We start from the raw sequence: 20,206 nt of genomic DNA, 5'->3' as shown, positions 1-20,206 counted from the left end.
CTGCCCCGGCTCCCAGGGTGCACAACGCTATTCCCCAGCCACGGCCAGTTCTGCCTCCCTTCCTTCTCACCAGTCATGAGGACTGTGACCCCACCTTTGGGTGTGCGGTGTATGTAGGCCATGCTGCCATCTTCCAGCTGCACGGGTTGTCCATCCTCAAAGGAAAGAGGTTCTGTAATGAGAGTGATGCCTGCCTTTCTCTGGAGCTTGGGGTCAGGGAGTGGGGCTCCTTCCGTGGAGGCCGCCCGGCCTCCCTCATGGGGCAGGGTGCCCTGGGATGCCCTCACCTTTCTGCACAGTCACTTGGTGAATGTATGCAGTGGTCCCATCCTCAAGCTGGATCACCTGCCCTTCAAGAAGCTTGTCTCCTGTGGAGGCAGAAATGGAGAGAAGTGGGCCAGGCCCAGAAGAGGGCTGAGGAACACCTGCCTGCTTTAGTAGAGGCCTGTTGGAGTCAGAGTGTGTCTAAGCACAGCTTAGACATTCTCCATGTTACCTCACTCCCTGCCTCCTGGTATGGGCCTCAGAGGTACCAAGGTAGAGACATCCTGCCATGAAGAACCCTACAGCTCCCAGAGATTCCCCTTTCTGTCACAGGAGGAACAACTTCATTTATTACTCTATCCATGCCACACAAAGCAGGGACTTCCAACCTGGCAGTAAGTTGCTGAGATTGAGCTAAACTGCAAACAAAGGATTCCCTGAAATCTGGAAAGCCCCAAATGGATCCAAATTCAGATCTGACTCAAATTAACTAAATCAACACATGTTCCCTTGTCTCCCACTGTGGCAATAGGCCAAGACCGAGACCCTCTGATAAGGCAGTATAACTTACAGGTTAAAAGCAATGGGCTCTGGGGCTTCCCTGGTGGCTCAATGGTAAAGAATCCCTCTGCCAATGCAGGAGAAACAGGTTTGATCCCTGGTCCAGGAAGAGCCCACATGCCATGGAGCAACTAAGCCCGTGTGTCACAACTATTGAGCCTGTGCTGTAGAGCCAGGAGCCACAAATGAGCCCACACGCAGCAACTACTGAAACCTGAGTGCCCTAGAGCCCTGCAACGAGAGAAGCCACTGCAACTAGACAGTAGTCCCCACTCGCTGCAACTAGAGAAAAGCCTGTGCAGCAACAAAGACCCAGCACAGCACCCCCTACCCACAAAAAAAAAACAAAGGGCTCTACAACCAGTCCAGACCTCCTGGGTTTGAATTTCAGCTCTACCTCTTACTAGCTGTGTGATCTTAGACAACTTATTTAACTTCTCTGTGCCTGCGTTTCCTCTTCTAAGAGCAAAAGGCTCTCAGATTTAGAATTAGAATTATATAGGCCTCTCCTTATGTCCAGGGAGTCTGAGAGGGAAAAGGGGTAAAGGAAGTGAGAAAGGGAAGAAGGGAGACTGAAGACTCAATGACAAGTGGTTGCTTTGTTCATTTACTTACAAGTTTAAAGACCAGACAGTTACTTCTGGCTCACCTCTGCTGATGTCTAACCCTCAGAAGAATTCCTAAACTTGCCCCCAAACTAAGTTTTCTTGGGTCTGTAACTAACAGTTCTACAACCCAGCCAGAAGTAAGTAAGGTGGGGACAAAGGTAGGAAGTAGGAGAGAAATGCAGTTGAGACGAGGGGAGAGCAACCTCCTCTTCCCTCCCGCCCAGCAAGCAACAGGCTACCCTGCCTTTTAACACTTCAGCCGCCCTGCCAAGGGCACCAGTACTTGGGGATCTGAAAGTATCAGCAGAGCTTCTGCTAGGAGAGTGGGTACCGCTGCAAAGCAGGAAACAAGATGCCGAGAAGAGTTATTAAGGGAAAACTCTCCACCTAGAATTTCTTCTACAAGCAGAGACGACAATGGGGAGAGGCGTGGGGTGCTGGTGATGGGGAGAAGAGCTGACTGTCAGGGCCCTCGTACCCCACTGCAGAGGTGACTGTAGGTTCCGTTTTGCCTGGAATGGTCCTGGTGCCTTTATTCATAGCATGTTCTTCCACTGTCCAAAGTGTCAGCTTTGAATAACACATTTCTTGCTTACCCTGGTTACAGGTAAGTCTCATAAGATTTTAGGGCTTCCGGCTGGCTGAGCTGGGCCCAGACAGAGCTGCCTGCTGACAGAGATGAAAGTGCACTGGTTCAGAGCATCCCTTGCCTGCGAGGGAGCTGCCTTTCAGGACAGTGAAGTTCTGGTTCCTCAAGGCCAGCTCTACTCTAGGCAGTATGAAGTCTGCTGGGTGCGAGTGTGTGTGTGCATGCACGTAAGCACACACTATGGCACCATGGAGGAAGAAGAGAACAGAGCCAGGAAGGGTGACAAGAGAAAGATATAAATGGGGAGGTGGGGAGGTAAAGAGGTCATCCAGACGCAAGAAGGAAAGACCTGAGAAAAGAGAGTGGCTTTCCAAGGCCAAGCATGGCCACTTGTTTTTTTTTTTTTCATTCATTCAACCTGTTAACTCGTAACAGAAGACTGAGGCAAAGGAAGTACCCGGGTCCACAGAGTAAACACAGCCCGATCGACAGTTCCCAAGTTCTTCCATCCCACTGAGACGGCTGTGAGCGGGCAAAGACCTCTGACGGGAAGGCTGCAAACACAAGGCTGCAGGCTTCACAAGTGTTCTAGAGAAGTCCATTCTCAAGAAAACAAAGCCAGCCAACTCCACTCATCATCATATGGGAAGAGCCTATTGATGATATTAAGGGGCCTCTTTGTTGTAATCAGGAAGCAGCCAATTTAAAATGAAATCAACAAACAATTTATAAGCTTGGGACCTGAAATACATTTTGACAATGTGTGGAAATGAAGGAGGGCACTGTTGAAATGACAGTGGAGAAATGAGGATGGCGGTGCTCACAGAGTCCAGAAAAGGCAAAATAAAGAGAAGAAATGAGGCAGTGTTTGGCCAGTGCTGTCCAAGAAAGACACATATGCCATCTGGCGTGCCTGTAAATGCTGGCGAAAAGAAGGAGGTTGTCAGGACAGTGAGTGTCCTGGCCAGAAGGCCCTGTTCTTCAACAATGCTCTGTTCTGACTCCATGCCCCCTTGAATTTAAGTTCCCCGAGAATTTGAATTTCAGGTAAATCTGAATTGCAGATAAACAATGAAGGGTTTTTTTTTTAGTACTTGGTGTTACTATGTTACTGCTTTTAGTATTTAATCTTATGTTTAAATACATTGCTTTCTCATGCAGTATTTGGAACATACATACACTACAAAATTATTCATTGTTTATCTGTAATTAAAATTTAACTATGTTCCCTGTACATTTTTTCTGGTCACCCTAGTGGGGCCTAAGGCATGAGATCTATGCTTGGGTGACCCCCCGCCCCGAACCTAAAGAGTATAGTGTGGTGTACGCTCAGAAGATAGTTTGATTGCTTAAACTTGCTTAAATTAAAATGAACTGCTTCTAGAAAGAACTGAGAAAACTGGATAGGGAATATTTGAAAAGCAGGAAGTCACAAGCAGCACTGTGTTCATCCATGCCAGAAATGTTTATGAACTTCTTACCACACATAAGGGAATCTTGGCTCCTGTAGCTAGGCTAATCTGATTTTCTAGCCTCCCTAGGTGGCATTATATTTTAGAGTTACTTTTTCATCAATCACCTTGAGATATTCTCATGCAGAGCAAGTTGTGACAAGCAGGCAAGACGGCAGGGTGGTAATGAGACTCTTGTACCAGGACAGGGCGGGATTCTGCGGTCTGTGGAAATACCTTTGACAGCTTGCTGGACATAGGCCGTCGTCCCATCACTGAGGGTCACCGTCTGCAGCCCCAAGCTCTCCATGGCAAACTCCTGCCCGTGCACTCAGACATGAAGTTGGCTTCTTCCCAGCACCGGAGCCACAGCTGAGGTTAGAGATTTCCTTTTGCGTCACAAATCTGAGAAAATGGACAGTGTCATATTATGAGCTGCATGGCTTCCTCCTGCCGCAAGGACACACAGGGAGAGTGAATGAGGCCAGCCAAGAAGAAAAAGAAAAAGAGATGAATTCTTCAAAGTAGAGAACTATGTTGGCTTTTGTTAAAAGAGTTCGAAATATACGCATTTAAGAATTCTAAAGACTGAGCATTCAAGAGAAACATGCCAGCCAAATTGGTTGTAAAGTGAGATTTCATTAGTCAAAACCCACTTTTAGGGACCTCCCTGGTGGGCCAGTGGCTAAGACTCTGTGCTCCCAAAGCAGAGGGCTGGGATTTCAGCCCTGGTCAGGGAGCTAGAGACCACATGCCACAACTCAAGACCCTGCATACCGCAACTAAGATCCGGCGCAGCCAAATAAACAGTAAACAAGTCAATACTGTTTATAAAACCCACTTTTAAATTCACTCCCCTAGAAGGGAGACCCACTGAAGGCAGGGGGCCAACTTTGCTGTTGCTGGTTCTCTGTGACCATTCTGACATCTCTCCTGTGCTCAGATACATCCATTCACCCAGAATCAGTGGGGTCATTCTTTTTTGGGGGGCCATGCAGCTTGTAGGATCTTAGTTGCTTGACCAAGGATTGATCCTAGCTACTTTGCAGTGAAAGCACAGAATCCTAACCACTGGACCACCAGGGGATTCCCAGTGGGGTCATTCTTGATTCCCCCTTTATCCTCAGAAGTCTAGGAATACCACCATCTTACACCACATACAAAATTAATTCAAATGGATTAAAGACTTGAATTTAAAACCTGAAACCATAAAGCTCCTAGAAGAAAACATAGGTGGTAAGTTCTTTGACATCAGTCTTGGCAATGATTTCTTTTTGGAATTTGTCACTAAAAGCAGAGGAAACAAAAACAAACAATTGGGACTAAAAAACTAAAAAGTTTCTGCACAACAAAGGACACCATCAATAAAATGAAAAAGCAACCTATTAAATAGGACAAATATTTGCAAATCCTGTATCTGATAAGGGGCTAATATGCAAAATACACAAAGAACTCAAATGACTCAGTAGCAAAAAGCCAAACAACCCAACTGAAAAAACAGGCAGATGATATGAATAGACAGCTTTCTATGGCCAGGTACATGAAAAGATGCTCAACATCCCTAATCACCAATGGAATGCAAATCAAAACCATAATGAGGTATCACCTCATATCTATCAGAATGGTTTATTACCCAAAAGACAAGAAAAAATAAGTTTTGGCAAGGATGTGGAGAAAAGGGAACCCTTGTGTGCTATTGGTGGGAATGTAAATTGGTGTAGCTACTATAGAAAACAATATGGAGAGTCCTCAAAAATTTTAAAGTAGAATTACCATTTGATTGAGCAATCCCACTTCTGTGCATTTATCCAAAGAAAACAAAAACCTTAACTTGAAAAGATATATGTGCTTCCATATTCATTGCAGCGTTATTTACAATGGCCAAGACATGGAAACAATCTAAGTGTCCACTGATGGATGAATGGATAAAGAAGGAGCTACACACACACACACACACACACAGACTGGAATATTATTCAGCCACAAAAAGAAGGGCATCTTTCCATTTCAACAACATGGATGCACCTTGAGGACATTACGCTAAGTGAAATAAGTCAGGTGGAGAAAAAATAAGCACCGTATGATCTCATTTATATGAGGAATCCTTAAAAAAACAGATTCATAGATACAGAGAACAGATTGGTGACTGCCAAAAGCAGGGGTTGGGGGTAGGCGAAATGAGTAAATGGAGTGAAAAGGTACAAATTTCCAGTTATAAAATAAGTCCCAGGGGATGTAAGGTACAGCATGATGACTACAGTTAATAATACTGAATTGCATATTTGAAAGCTGCTAAGAGAAGTTTTATCACAAGAAAAAAATTCTGTAACTGCATATGGTGCTGGCTGTTAACTAAACTGACTGTGGTGATCATTTCACAATATACAGATACTGCCTCATGTTGTACACCTGAAAGAATATAATGTTGCATGTCAATTATACCTCAATTTAAATAATTAAAAGACAGACAAGAAAGTCAAGGTACCTAATTCCAGGTATCATCTCTCACCTGTTGACTTATCTAAGAACCTCCTAATATATGTCCTCAATAAATTCTTGCCTGTTTCTCACTCAAATTTTGTGTCAGAATGCCTTTTTAAGTACAAATCTAAACCTACCACTTCCTTGATTAAAACTCTTCAGTGGCTTCCTATCATCCTAAGAATTCATTCACCTTGCAGGCAAGGCTAGTCCCCTCAGAAGTCCCTGCAGCCCTGGCCACCACATTTTCCTGGCACTCACCGTCCTAGGGTCACATGCCTATCTCTTCCTCTTTAACACGTGTTGCCTACACAAGACTTCGGGCTCCAAACCCGGTTCCTGGTTCACTGCAGACTCTCCGCAAATCCTCGAGCTGTGACTTGCCGGTCCTTGTGCCAGGAGGGAAGCACTAACGCGTCTGACTGGCAGCACTCATTGTGCGTCCGCTGTGGAACGGAGTGTACCGGAGCCCTGCTCCAGGGCAAGGGTCTCTTTGCCACCCATCCATAGGATTCTCCTGGACTCGAAATCTGCACTGCCTACTGGATTCTTACTAGCTGCCGGCTGATCTTCTCAATCAGTGCTGCCCAACCTGTTACCACATCAGGGCACCCAGAGAGGATATTTGTATGTCACACTTTGGATGCTGGTGCTTGAAGGCATGAGCAACCAGCTAGAGCTTTGGCAGTTCAAAGGGCTGAGTGGGTAAGTATCCTGACATAACTATAGCCCATTTGTGACACACTGGTTGGGACGCTGTATGCTAGACTTGGCATCTCTACTAGAATGATTCATTCCTTCTGTCCATAAACATTTACTGAATGGGCTAGGCTCTGGGGACAGCAATGCTGCTACCGCTGAAACTGAATATGGCCAGAGAGCTAACCACGTACTAGGCATTTAAATTTGGTAACCTGTTTAATCCTCACAATGACCCTTTAATTAAATACTATTATTATCCTCATTTTACAGTTGAGGGAGTTGCAGCTCTACTCAAGGTTGCACAGCTAGTAAGTGAAAGAAAAGGATTTGCATCCAGGCCACCTGGCACCAGAGCAGTGCTCCTAAGCAGTCTACTCTGCTGCCTAATATGGAGGTTTTTAGCTGGAGTTTACGAACCCTGAAGCCACCTGATAACACGTTTTTGGTGTGAGCTTGCACATTTTTCTGAAGAGGGGAGAGTCATGACTGTCATTGGAGTCTTACAGGGATTGAAGAAGGTAAGGAACCATTGGTCTAGGTGGGAATTCTGATATATGACTCATCTTTTCTGGTCTACTTGGATCCTGGCAGTGACCCCAGTGTTGCCCAGAGTCCTGATAACCCACGACATGGTCCCTACCTCATGAAAGCCCTGGGCCTGGCCTCTATTGGACTGCTCCAGGACCTTCAACTTTCATTCTCTCAACCAGGGAGAGAAGTTCTTTTGGTGAACTGTTTTCATATTAACAGCACTGTATCAGAAATAATACACCTGAGAGACCTATGTCTGAAAACAAAGCAGACTACACGTTGAAAAGGGATTACAAAATGGCCTCAGATCTTTATGGCTGGGCCCTGTGGCTGCTGAGGCAATGGTTGGTTTAACTTAGCTCATCTGTATTCTACTGAGATTTTCTGAGGAAAATCCGTGCCATGGTTAACAACACAGGCTCTGGTGTCAGTCTTGGTTCTAAATCAGACTTTGCCTCTTTCAAGCTGTGTGTCCTTGGAAAGTAACTGGACCTCTTGGAAATTTAGATGATACTTCTTCAAAAAAAAAAAAAAATGAGGATAACAGCGGCATCTTCTTCACATGTTAATGTCACATGAAATGTCAGCATTTAGCACAGTGAAGGCACACAGGAATTACTCAAGAAATGTTGGCTCTGGGGGAGGGGATGAAAGGGGAACCTAAAGGGATATGCTTTTGAAGCAATGAGTATTTCTGTAACAGCTAGGAGTACTGGCAACAGCCTGGGATCTGCAGAAAAGCTTGTAACCTCAATTTCACCTCCTGTTATTGCCTCTTAATCTGTAAAATGAATTGTTGGCCCAAATGACCCTAAAATCCTCGCCACCATTCATGTAATTACATTGATTAAATATACAGCCCTTAATACATGTCAGCTGCTGTTTCAGGTACTCTATCTATACCATCTGTTTTAATCTTAAAAACAATCCTGTGAGGGAGTGAGTTCACTATCCCCATCTTACAGCTGAGGTGACTGAAGCTTAGAGGTGGAGTAATTTGCTCAAGGTCCTAGAACAAGTTAGTGCTGAAGCCAGGATCTAAGCCAGGCTGGCCGGCCCCAGAGTCCATACCTCTTAATATCTGGTTTATTTCCTCCTTTTGCTAATCCACTGTAACACAACATCAGCTCTTAGAACACTTGAATCTTGGTCGTTTAACTTTCATCTCACCCACTGCAACTTAATCCCGGTTCTTCTTGACCTGACCACATGGAAGGAGGGAACAGCTAGCGGCCACATTTCCCAAAATAACGCTTTTTAGACTCAAAGAAAACAAATCCCCGCTCTTTTACATGTTCTCATGTCCAGGCTAAATATTCAGTTTTCCTCCTTAAGCCTCATAACATAAACCTTTAATGAAACAGTCCCCTCTTGCTCTCTAGCCCTTCCAGATTGATGAATCTGCCTTCCAACAGCGCCTAACTGCGGATGATGAGAAGTTGCTTCTTGGCTGCCAGGCAGGTACAAGTGTCTGATTGCCATTTTTCTCCCTTTCTTTTGTTAAATAATGGTCAACTCCGAAGCCTCCTGTGCCAGTACTGAATCAACTGCAGGGACACTGGCAGAGCCAAAGAAGGCTTGTCACTGCCTGAGGATGGCTATGGAGAAGGCACTGGCAATCCACTCCAGTACTCTTGCCTGGAGAATCCCATGGACGGAGGAGCCTGGTAGGCTGCAGTTCATGGGGTCGCTAAGAGTCGGACACGACTGAGTGACTTCACTTTCACTTTCCACTTTCATGCATTGGAGAAGGAAATGGCAACCCACTCTGGTGTTCTTGCCTGGAGAATCCCTGGGACAGGGGAGCCTGGTGACTGCCGTCTATGGGGTCGCACAGAGTTGGACATGACTGACGCGACTTAGCAGCAGCAGAGGATGGCTAGGTCTGAGCAGTTCCTGCCTGTACTGGACATTTCACATTCCTAACTCCCGTGGCCCTCTGACAAAGGGCAGGGGGGAGTGGCGGGGAGCAGGAGTAGCTGCTATGTTTTCTTTTTGGAGGGTGTAATTTTTGCTGCTGCTGCTAAGTCGCTTCAGTCGTGTCCGACTCTGTGCGACCCCATAGACGGCAGCCCACCAGGCTCCGCCATCCCTGGGATTCTCCAGGCAAGAATACTGGAGTGGATTGCCATTTCCTTCTCCAGTGCATGAAAGGGAAAAGTGAAAGTGAAGTCGCTCAGTCGTGTCCGACTCTCAGCGACCCCATGGACTGTAGCCTACCAGGCTCCTCCATCCATGGGATTTTCCAGGCAAGAGTACTGGAGTGGGGTGCCATTGCCTTCTCCGGTGTAATTTTTACCAGCTCCCTAATGACCCGAGCTGAATGGAGAGCTAGTCTAGGGGGAGGTGTGCTGAGGAGTAAGAGCCATGACAAAAGGTAGGGATGAAAAGGGAGACTGACACACCCAGAATCAGCAGCAAGTCCAGTTCCTGTTTGTTGCATTTTTAAATGAACTTAACCTATTGTTGGCTCTGGTGCAGGAAACAGCTCTATGACTTCATAATATATAAATGTGTTTCCTCTTGTAAACATAAATTATAGTTACCAGTGAGATAACATTTAGAAAAACTTTTTAGATACATTGAATCTTTCTCCGTGAAAAAAGATGGGCTTAAATTGTCTCCTCAAAGCAGAAAAATAAGAGGTATGACAGATGGGAAATGAAAGAGTAGCCACGTGATTCTCCACTATGTCATGGTTCAGATCTAATCTGATCCACACCTAAGCAGGGCTTCGCCTGGACTACAGGCACCTGTAGTCTATCATTTTCTGCTAACCTGAACTCCAGGAACATTTGAAATAAGGGTTTCTGGACTCTGTCAGCCCAGAGGGTACCGAGGAGCCAAAAAAAGAAAATGAAAAAAAGAAAATGTTTGCTTGGAAACAGAGAAATGTTCAACTTCAGGGAAAAAAAAAATGACAATTTTCAGTCGGATAATTTTAATGTGGAAATACAGAAAACTTCTCAGAAAGGACAAAGCGACATTAGGTTGGGAGGGACAAAGACTGAGGGAGTCAAGTGACGAACAAATGAGAAGCAGATATGGAAGGGCTGTAGTAGAATGATTCAGTATTTGTTATTATAGAAAAAGACTTCAATGCACACACAAAACCCATAGTGAAACAGGCTTGGTTCTGTGGGTTTCCAAAAACTAAAGAGAAAACAGGAAATTAACAACAGAAACACATTTAAAACACCAGCTAAACATCTCTTTCCAAAAGGCACACTGATGTTAAAAGCCCAAAGTACTTTTTAGTGTGGTTCCTATTTGGCTACTGCAATTTTACAGGTTTGAATTAGTTACAGAAAAGGGAGTAATTGGCCAAAATGGTTTATTTTTAATTCCAAAAAAGTCAATGAAAATATAGTCTCCTTTACTGCAGAATGGCATTCATTTAAACTAAAACAGGTAACTTAAAAATCTAATTTTCAGACAAACGTTTAAGTGAATTTAACACCTTAGTTTGTAAACACTCAACAGAGCAATCATGGCTGAGTTCCAAACTCACCTTTAGTCCATGAAAAGAAAAGTCCAGAAAAAAAGGCAATTTGGAAGGGTTAGCCTAAGGATATCACTTTATATCAACAAACAAATTAATACAGATATGAGGAGGTTACATTTCAGTTGTTACTGGAATTCAGCTTGGGGTCACTGTGTGCTTGACAAGGGCTATTTGGCAGTATCAAAAGGGACTGGATCATCACAGTTATTTAGAAACATCATGAATTTAAAACATCACTCTGGGACAAAAAGGTTAAATTTATATTATCAGCTCATCAAAATGGAATAATATCCAGATCTCAAACAGGAAGAGAAGGTAGTTTTGGCCCTTTGAAGCATAAGAAATCTAAGTCAGAAGAGTTGACTCGAAAAAAATCCTCAGCATTAGGGGAAAATATTAAAGAAATAAAATATAAGGCATGATATTAAAAACACATGTTATCTTATAAATAACTAATAAGGACCTACTGTATAGCACAGGGAACTAAATAATCTGTAATTACCTATGTGGGAAAAGAATCTAAAAAAGTGCAGATATATGCATATGTATCACTGATTCACTTTGTTGTTTGGTAGAAACTAACACAACATTGTAAATCAACTATACTCCAATAAAATTAAAAAAAAAACACACATGTAACTGAATTGTACAGTTAAAAATGGTTAAGATGGCAAATTTTATGTTCTGTGTATTTTACCACAATAAAAAAACTGGGCGGAAAAAAAGCCACGTGCAGACACTTACAAACCTCCAAGGAACAATACCAAATTTCCCCTGGACAAATAAGGCTACAATATGAATTCACACAAGCAAAACAGCACTAACATTAAGTAAACGACAGGCAAAAAAGGTTCATTCTCATTAGTAATTAAAGAACAAGAAAGAATAATCATGATGATATTATACTTACTGAATTACCAAAAATCAAAGTGAAAGTATTCACACCCAATAAACAATGACATATCACTACATACCTACTACAGGAGCTGAAAATCCAAAACACTGAAAACTCCAAATGCTGGTGGGAATGCAAAATGGCATAGCAAAATGGTACTCTGGAAGACAGTTTGGCAGTTTCTTACAAAGCTAAACATATTCTTACAATAAGATCCAGAAATCCTATTCCTAGGTATTTACCCAAATGAGTTGAAAACTTATGTCTGCAGAAAAACCCGCACATGGGTGTTTATAGCAGCTTTATTCATAATTGCCCCAAACTGGAAGCAATAAAGACATCCTTCAATAAACAAACTGGTACATTCATACTATGGAACATTATTGAGCAATAAAAAGAAAAGTTATTAAGTCACAAAAAGATACAGAGGAACCTTAAAATGCACTTTGCTAAGTCAAAGAAGCCAATCTGAAAAGGTTACATACAGTATCATTCTAATGATACGATATTCTGGAAAAGAAAAAGCTTAAGAGACAGCGAAATGATCAGTGGTTGTCAAGGGTGCAGGGGAAGGAGGGGAGGGATGAATAGGCAGAGCATAAGACATTTTTAGAGCAGTGAAACTATTCTGCGTAAGTCTATAATGGTGGATACTTGACATTGTGTACCTGTTAAAATCCAGAGTGTACAACACAAAGAGTGAACCATAATGTAAACTACAGACTTAGTTAACAATAACACCTCCACATCGGTTCATCAATTGTAGCAGATGTACCCCACCAATGTAAGATGCTAACTGGGGGAAACTGGGATGGTTAGGGTAGGGGTGCGTAAAAAGGGAGTACATGGGAACTCTCTGCACTTTCTGTTCAGTTTTTCTGTAAACCTAAAACTGCTCTAAGAAATAGTCTATTAATTACAAAAAAAAAGAAATATCCAACCATCGATGTTGGCAAGGCCAGGAGAGGCGGGGGTAAGTGTGCATTGCTGATGGCACTACAGGGGCTCCAGGTTCTCCAGAGAACAATCTGTCAATGCTTAACCCCACCAGAAAAGGTTCAGGCGCTGAGGTCTAACATTCATCCCAGAAAAAGACAGGACAGAAAATAAGAGCTACTTGCACAGATGCTGGTTACATACCCACTCTCACTTTGTGAGTGACCTGTTCATTCAAAGTTGAAAGTGTTAGTTGCTCAGTTGTGTCCGATTCTTTGGGACCCCACAGACTATAGCCCGCCAGGCTCCTCTGTCCATGGCATTCTCCAGGCAAGAATACTGGAGTGGGTTGCCATTCCCTTCTCCAGGGAACTTGTTCATTAAGATGGGCTATATCTTGTATTTTAAAAAAGTTATTATTATTCGCTCCGCCACAAGGCATACAGAATGCAGGATCTTAGTTCCCTGACCAGGGACTGAACCTGTGCCCCCTGCAATGGAAGCACAGAGTCCTAACCTGTCCTAACCACTGGACTGCCAGAGAAGTCCTTATATCTTATATTCTTGTTTAGTTGGTCAGAGACTCTCCTTAAATAGAAACATAAACATCTAAATGACACATGGATGAGATGTTTGTGCTTCCAGATGCAGCAAAGGAATTACTCTGCCAGTTATGTTATTTTTCCCTCAAACTTAACTCTTTTGGGATGAAAATAACACACTTACTTCCTGTTAAACTGCTTATAATTCAAGTTCCTCGAGAGCAACCATTCCAGCTTAATTAGCACCTTACAAAGAATGTGCCCCAGACACTAAATGAATAACACTACTAGGGCACACAGCTAACTGAGCTCTTTAGCTCAGATTTGAATCCTAAATCAGCTCCACTTATTGTGAATCAGATCTGATTGAAACTTCTGAGATTGCTTTGAAACCCTTCATCTACTGCAGAGACAAAAGCTCCCCAGAAGAAGTTCCTGGCAGAAAAGTATATGCTGAGTGAAGGAATGAAAGAGGGAAGGAACTGAATCCCACCATCCCAGCTCTTTCTCCAGCCCCAGATAGGATGCCGACTTTTTCTTCACTTGAATTACCATCTTGCCTCATCTCTGACATCCACAAAGTTTTCTCCCTGATCCAGTTAAGAAAAAGATTTCCCTGGCCAACACCACACCAGACCATCAGACCCCAGCCACTTCTTCTGCACTCAGCAATGAAGTTACTACACCAGGCGGCTCATCTGCAGTGTTCCAGGAGGGCACGGATATATCTCCCTGTCATTGGATCCTCTGTGTCCAGTGCCCAGAACATGGCAGGCATTCACTGGGTATTGCTTCAGTGAAGGAAGGGAGGACTCAGCACCAACAACATGACCCTGTGTAGAGCTCAGCAGTTTCCAACATGCTCTCAGATATACAGATACATTATCTCACTTGCTCTAAGCATTGCTTCATCAGCTCTCACAGCGGGAGGGGCTGAGAAGACAGCTCATTTCTAGTCTAAAGCCGTCGTTTTACAGATGAAGAGACAGAGGCTAGAGCTGCCAGAGGAGTCCCAGAGGATCACATGGCTACCTGGGGGCAGAGCTGAGTCTCACACCAGAGCCGTCAGTGTTCTTCCCCTTCTACTCCTTTGTCTTTGGCCCGGTAACAGCGTTCTTTCAGTTCCCAGAAGGGCAGACATTCACTAACAAGTCGAAGAGACTTGTATATCTAGCTGCTTACTCAATATTTCCATGTCCAAAAACATCTCAGACTTGACATATTCAGAAGTGAATACCTTAGCTCCCTTTCTCACCATGCGCCCTTCTTCCAGGCTCCCCCATTTCAGTAAGTGGGAACTCCACTGTTAAACTGCTCAGGCCATAAATGACGGAGCAATCCTCAACTTCTCTATTTCTTTTGCATGCCACTTCCAATCCTTCAGCAAATCCTCCCGGCTCCTCTTTCAAAACATACCCAGAATTCAAGCACTTCTTATTCTTCGGCTCTTTACTTTGGGTCCAAGCTACCCATTTTTCTTGCCTGGACTATAGCAGTAGTTTCCTAATCAGTTTCCTTCCTTCCACTCTTGCTCACTACAACTTATTCTCAACATAGCAGCCAGAATGATCCTTTATGTCAGATCATGTCACTTATGTGCCGAGAACCCTCCAATGGCTCCCATCTCACTCACAATTCACAAAAAATCCAGGGGCCTATAAGGCCTAATACGATTTACCACAAATCTACTCCCACCCACATCTCTTGCTTATGTTTCTCCTCTCTCACCCTACTGCAGCCATAATGACTGCTGTCCTCACGTTTCTTGAACATATGAGGCATACTCTTGCCTCAGGGCCTTTGCACTTGCTCTCTGACAGCAGAGGGAATATACTTCCCTCAGATAAATGCCTGGCTCACCCCTTAACTTCCTTTGGGTCTTTGCTTAAATGTTACCCTTTCAGTGAGACCTTCCTTGACCACCCTAATAAAATTTAATACCCTGACTTCTGGTACTCTTTATCTTCCTTCTCTGCTTAATTTTCTCAATATATATTTTACTTATCATATGTTTCTGCTTCATCCCAACAGGTGAGCTCCTTAAGTCCTGGAGCTTTGTTTTATTCACTACTCTATCCCCAGGTACTAAAAGAGTACCTGGCTTCTAGCAGATATTCAGCAAACATTAGTAGAATGAATGAATGAATCAACATCCTTACTTTTAGAATCTCCCCGTAATCTAAAGGGTTCAGGCCAGAAGGGGAAGACCCTGGTTAAGCTCTGACCTCTCCCTCACTCCCCGCACTGCCTCTCCTTCTTCTTAGGTCCAGCCCAGTCCCTTACTACAAGAAACCACGTCTGGGCTGGGAAGCAAGGCAGAACCAGGGCAACAGGTGCTTGCTGCCAAGATGATACAATTCTGCATGGTACTAATTTTTGGCTTTGGCATCCTGATACCTCATAAACAGAAGAGGTCAAAAATACGTTGGGACTACATGGTAGTACTGACTCAGTTTAACAGCAATTCATCTGCTTTGAGGTATCTTTCAAGGAACAGTGCTAAACTTGCACGTGTTCACCTAGCTGTCCTCATCTTTTTTCTCAAACTCTTTATTACAGATTTCAAACATGCATAATAGTAGAAAGAATAGTATAATGAACTCCATGAACCCATTACCCATATTCAACAATTACCAACATTATGTCAATTTGGTTTCTTCTATTCTCTGTCTCTGCAACCCCGACTAAATATTTCGTGAAGCTGTTTTCTTGAGAACTGATCTACATGTGACAGACTCTGGTCTTGTTAACACTGTATTCTAGCAACTATCTCAACCAATTTCTCTAGTCTTACCAGAAACACAGTTAAAAAAAAAAAGCACTTACACCCATTCTCTCACCAAAGCAATGACTAAAAAAAGAAGTATCTAAATTCCAGACTGTTTAAATCAAGGGACTTGCCAATTATCATGTTTGGAGGAATTTGGGGAGAAGGGGTTTGTAGCTACAAAATAGATGTAGACATGAGCTGTTTTCACTTGTTTGTATCTGAGGCAGAATTTCTGAATGAGCTTGTTCAATCCAGTAAGTATTTACTGACTACCGGCTACATATGAGGGACAGGATTAAGATGACAGAAGATGAGAAAACCCAGCCTCTGTTCTTAAGGAAATCACAGTGGGGGGTGGAGGATGGGTGTTGGGTGAGAAGAATGTAGTAGGAATAACTAACATCCAAGGCATAATACATTCTGTAGCCTGAGAGATTAAACAAACCCAAGGTGAAAGTTTTTTTTAAAAAAATCAATCCACAGAATTTGCAGACCCCAAGATTTACCTCTTCCTTAACTCTAATTTTGCCCTCTGCTGAATTTATTGCTATACAGTCAGAATGTGTATTATATGGGATCGGAGAATTCAGTGACCCACAGAATAGACTTTTGGAAGTGGATCTTTCATGTCACATGTTGCTACTTACCATACAGTCTTCTGGTGGCAGAGAACTGGAAAGTCCTCCCGGGGCTTGGAAAACAATGGGGCTACCTCAGGGCCAACACTCAAAGCGTTCTACTCTTAAGCGCACATACAGAAAGCAGCTTCATAAACAGAAGAGACTGTGTCATGGCTAGATGGATTCAGAAGGACTTCCAAGAACTCTCTCCTGACTACCTAAAGGACTGTGACCTTAGTGATCTATTATCAGAAGAGTGCAGCTCTTTGGACAAACCAATGAGGTTTGGTTGGCCAGGTTGTGTAGGAAGGAGAAAGTGCATGGTCATTCATATGTCCATGGAATTAGATGCACAGGAGAGTGGAAGAAGGGCAGAATTAAGATGGAAGAAGGTTTACATCATAATCATTGTTACCCAGATTGGTGAGGTGAGGATGCATGAGAGAAAGAGAGTAAGGTAGGAAAAAGGCACTGTGAGAATGGATGGGGCACAGGAATAAGGATAAGGAAAGGGATGATTCTGGTTTGAAAAGGAGATCACTGATGGAAGTGAGAAAGATGCCAAGAATCTTGAGAGGTAGGATCTCACAAGATACTGAACGGGGTGTGAAAAGTAGGGACCTTAGAATGGGAGGGTGTACAGATTATGAAGGATGGGTTCCCACTGGAATGGAAGGGGGTCACTTCTCTGAAGCTAGGTGACGTGGTCACTAGATAAAGGTTTCGGGTAATAGGATGTAGCTATGGATGGCAGAAGGGAGGCAGCAGGAACACTCATAAGAGATCAGAAATCTCTTATTTATATGAATTCCTGGGGGTAAGCAGACTTAGGACGAGAGGATTTGGGGTAAAGTGCCAGTGAATGGGAGACACCTTAGGATAAGAGGGAGCTCCCAGGATTCATAGGGTGAGAGGATATTTGGACAAAGGATAAAGAGAGGTACTAAGGTGCAGGTGTTTCAGGACACGTGGGGTCAGAGGTTATGAATAATGGGTTGAGGAAGTCATCAGGCCATAGGGCAAAAGTTAATATTAATAGAAACCTTGGAGTCATGGCAAGTGTTGATGTTGGGCTTAGGAATTATTAGAAAATAAGGAACACAGCAGACGAATGGATAAGGAAGCTGTGGTACATATACACAATGGAATATTACTCAGCCATTAAAAAAAATACATTTGAATCGGTTCTACTGAGATGGATGAAACTGGAGCCCATTATACAGAGTGAAGTAAGCCAGAAAGAAAAACAACAATACAGTATACTAATGCATATATATAGAATTTGAAAGATGGTAACGATAACCCTATATGCGAGACAGAATAAGAGACACAGATGCATAGAACAATTTTATGGACTCTGAGGGAGAAGGTGAGGGTGGGACGTTCTGGGAGAATAGCACTGAAACATGTATATTATCATATGTGAAACAGAACACCATTCCATGTTCGATGCATGAGACAAGGGCGCAGGGCCGGGGCAATGGGATGACCCAGAGGGATGGGATGGGGAGGGAGGTGGGTGGGGGGTCCAGGAAGGGGAACACATGTAAACCCATGGCTGATTCATGTCAATGTATGGCAAAAACTATTACAATATTGTAAAGTAATTAGCCCCCAACTAAAATAAATAAATTTATAAAAAAAAAAAAAAAGAAAATAAGGAACAAGGGGCTGAGGGTAACCTGGAAAACCAGGTAGGTTTAGGAGCAAGAGAAGCTACAGATCCAAAGAGTTTTGAAGATCGTGGGTTCAGATGTCAGCTCTGCTACTCATCTGTATGAGTTTCAGGTTCGTCATTTGTTTAAAACTAAACAAAAACAAACAAACTATGGGAAATAGTGGTAGACACAGAAGAATCACGTCTTGGGTTTGTGAAGGGAAAACTTAATTTACACATACAAAGCGTGGTACACAGTAGGTACTCAGCACTAAGTGCTAATCTTCATTAAGCAGACACAAGAGTCAAGAGCCAAAGAAGTGAGGAGGCCATAGGAGACATAAGAGGACAGGGATCCCAAGAGCTCAGGGGTACAAAGATAATACAAAGTGTGGGCCCTGCATTCATTATCTGCCGACTCCTTAGTACCCAGGATGGAGTTAAGACCCACAAGAGCTTCTCAGCATATACTTAAGGGCTCCCTTAGGCTAGGCTTGGTGCCAAGTGCTTTGAACACATTACCTCAAGCACTACTGTTATCCTCCTGAAGGAGAGGTGACAACTGAAGCTAAAAGATACGCCCAAGGCACCATAGCTTAAGGGCCAGAGTCAAACCAGAGCAGGTCTCTAATTACATCAATACCCCACGCTGAAGCACTCTTATCCTGCTTTGCAAACATGTTAACTGATGAGGCTTGATCAAGGGAAATGGGTACAGCCTATTGTGTAGGGGGTCACAGGAGTGAAGGAATAAGGTTAAAAAGTGAGCGGACCCTGGGGTGAGGCTACAACAGTAAACTTCTATCTAGGAATACAAAAATGATTGCAAACAAATATTATCTTGATTGAGAATTGTAGAACTTCACAGCTGGAAGGAAACTGAGGTCATTTAACCCAACCTTATCATAACAGAGACGAGAAACTGAGGTCCAGACAGAGGAAAGGACTTCTAGTGGCAGAGCTAGGACTTGAATCTGGGACCACATACTCAATCCAGATTCTCTGATGCCTCCAACTACATCTACTTCATATTCATCTCTATAATTTCCTGGGCACCAGCTCAGTGCTAGGGCACTTGTTAAGACATGTGCTGGTTGACACTGGGGGGCCGAAGTGCAGAGAGGGACGTCGGTGGAGGTGACTTTAGGATGAAGGGGGAACATGGAATGAGAATCATGAAGTTACAGGGAAAAGAATGGATTATCAGATATTGAGGGTTACGTAGATGACGACTGGGTGAGAAACTATTTTAGACGGCTGAGTTTAGGAGTTACCAGAAAAGGTTTGAGGGGAGTCACCAAGTTTGTGTGTGGGGGGAATACAGGGTAGAACTGGACGGGTTACCAGACTAGTGGAGTCAGTCTGGCCGGGTCGTCAGTCACTGGTTCAGAGCTGGGGGAGTCACTGTGTTGGTGGGTCCCCGGGCAGTGTTGGGGAAGTTCCTGGATTGGCAGAGTCGATGAGTAAGAAGTGAGGATTACCTGGTGAGGTCTTAGGGTCAGTGGGTGGGGGGTGGGGGTGGGTCAAGGTGGGGGCGGGCGCAGTCACATGGTGGGGTGTGGGAGTCACGGGGCAGGAGTCGCAGGGCGGAATTGGGGGGCAGGGATGGGGGCCGGGACCCGAGGTGCGGGAGGGCCAGGCCGCCGACCAGCCGTCCGGCCACCAAGCTACAGGGCCAGAGGAGGGTGGGCACGCCAGGCTCGGGACCTTCCCGGGACCCCGCGCCCGCCCAGCCTCCCACCTGGGCACGGTGGACCCACTCTTCCCGCAGCCACCAACCTGACAGCCCCCGAGGGCGACTCCGCCGACAGACCGCCATGCACCGGGCCCCGCCACCAGCGCCGGCCCCGCAACCCGCCTGCGCCATAGCCCGCCCGCCCGCGAGCCGCTTGCCTCGCGCGATATCCAGGTTCCAGGGCCGCCGCACTTTTCCTCTCTTCCCGGCGGGCCTCCACCGGGCCCCGGAACCCGTATAGAAAATACAGGGCAGGCTCCACCCCGCACCCCCAGTCGCGGCGGCCGCCGTCTCACTTATCCCGGTTCCCGGGCCGCCAGAGCCCGGGCGGCCGGGGTCTCGAACGGTGTCCCTCAGAG

The 20,206-nt window shown here is 44.5% G+C and overlaps 1 protein-coding gene across 32 annotated transcripts in view; it reads right to left on the bottom strand.

Annotated features, from left to right (window-relative positions):
• ZNF76 (zinc finger protein 76) overlaps positions 1-20,202 on the bottom strand; it is a 29,389-nt gene extending 9,187 nt beyond the window's left edge. For 9 of the 32 annotated variants that reach the window (XR_014062092.1, XM_081520108.1, XM_081520115.1 and 6 more), the window contains exons 1-4: positions 19,892-20,202; positions 3,711-3,878; positions 288-368; positions 95-172 (exon numbers count right to left, since the gene is read on the bottom strand). Coding sequence is in view for 31 of the 32 variants with exons in the window: in XM_081520108.1 (XP_081376234.1) it covers positions 95-172; positions 288-368; positions 3,711-3,783 (232 nt within the window). In the remaining variant the exon portion in view is untranslated. Of the gene's footprint in view, positions 1-94; positions 173-281; positions 369-3,710; positions 3,879-19,887 lie in introns of all 32 variants that reach the window. The other 23 variants (XM_081520109.1, XM_081520116.1, XM_081520106.1 and 20 more) reach the window with 7 other exon arrangements.
• Between the last annotated feature and the right edge of the window lie 4 nt (positions 20,203-20,206).

The sequence above is a fragment of the Giraffa tippelskirchi genome, chromosome 8, assembly GCF_054371585.1.
Source record: "Giraffa tippelskirchi isolate mGirTip1 chromosome 8, T2T-mGirTip1v1.2.pri, whole genome shotgun sequence".
In the NCBI taxonomy this organism is placed as follows: Eukaryota; Metazoa; Chordata; class Mammalia; order Artiodactyla; family Giraffidae; genus Giraffa; species Giraffa tippelskirchi.
The sequence above is the reverse complement of the archived record's forward strand: the minus strand, read 5'-3'. Positions and strand labels throughout refer to the sequence as shown.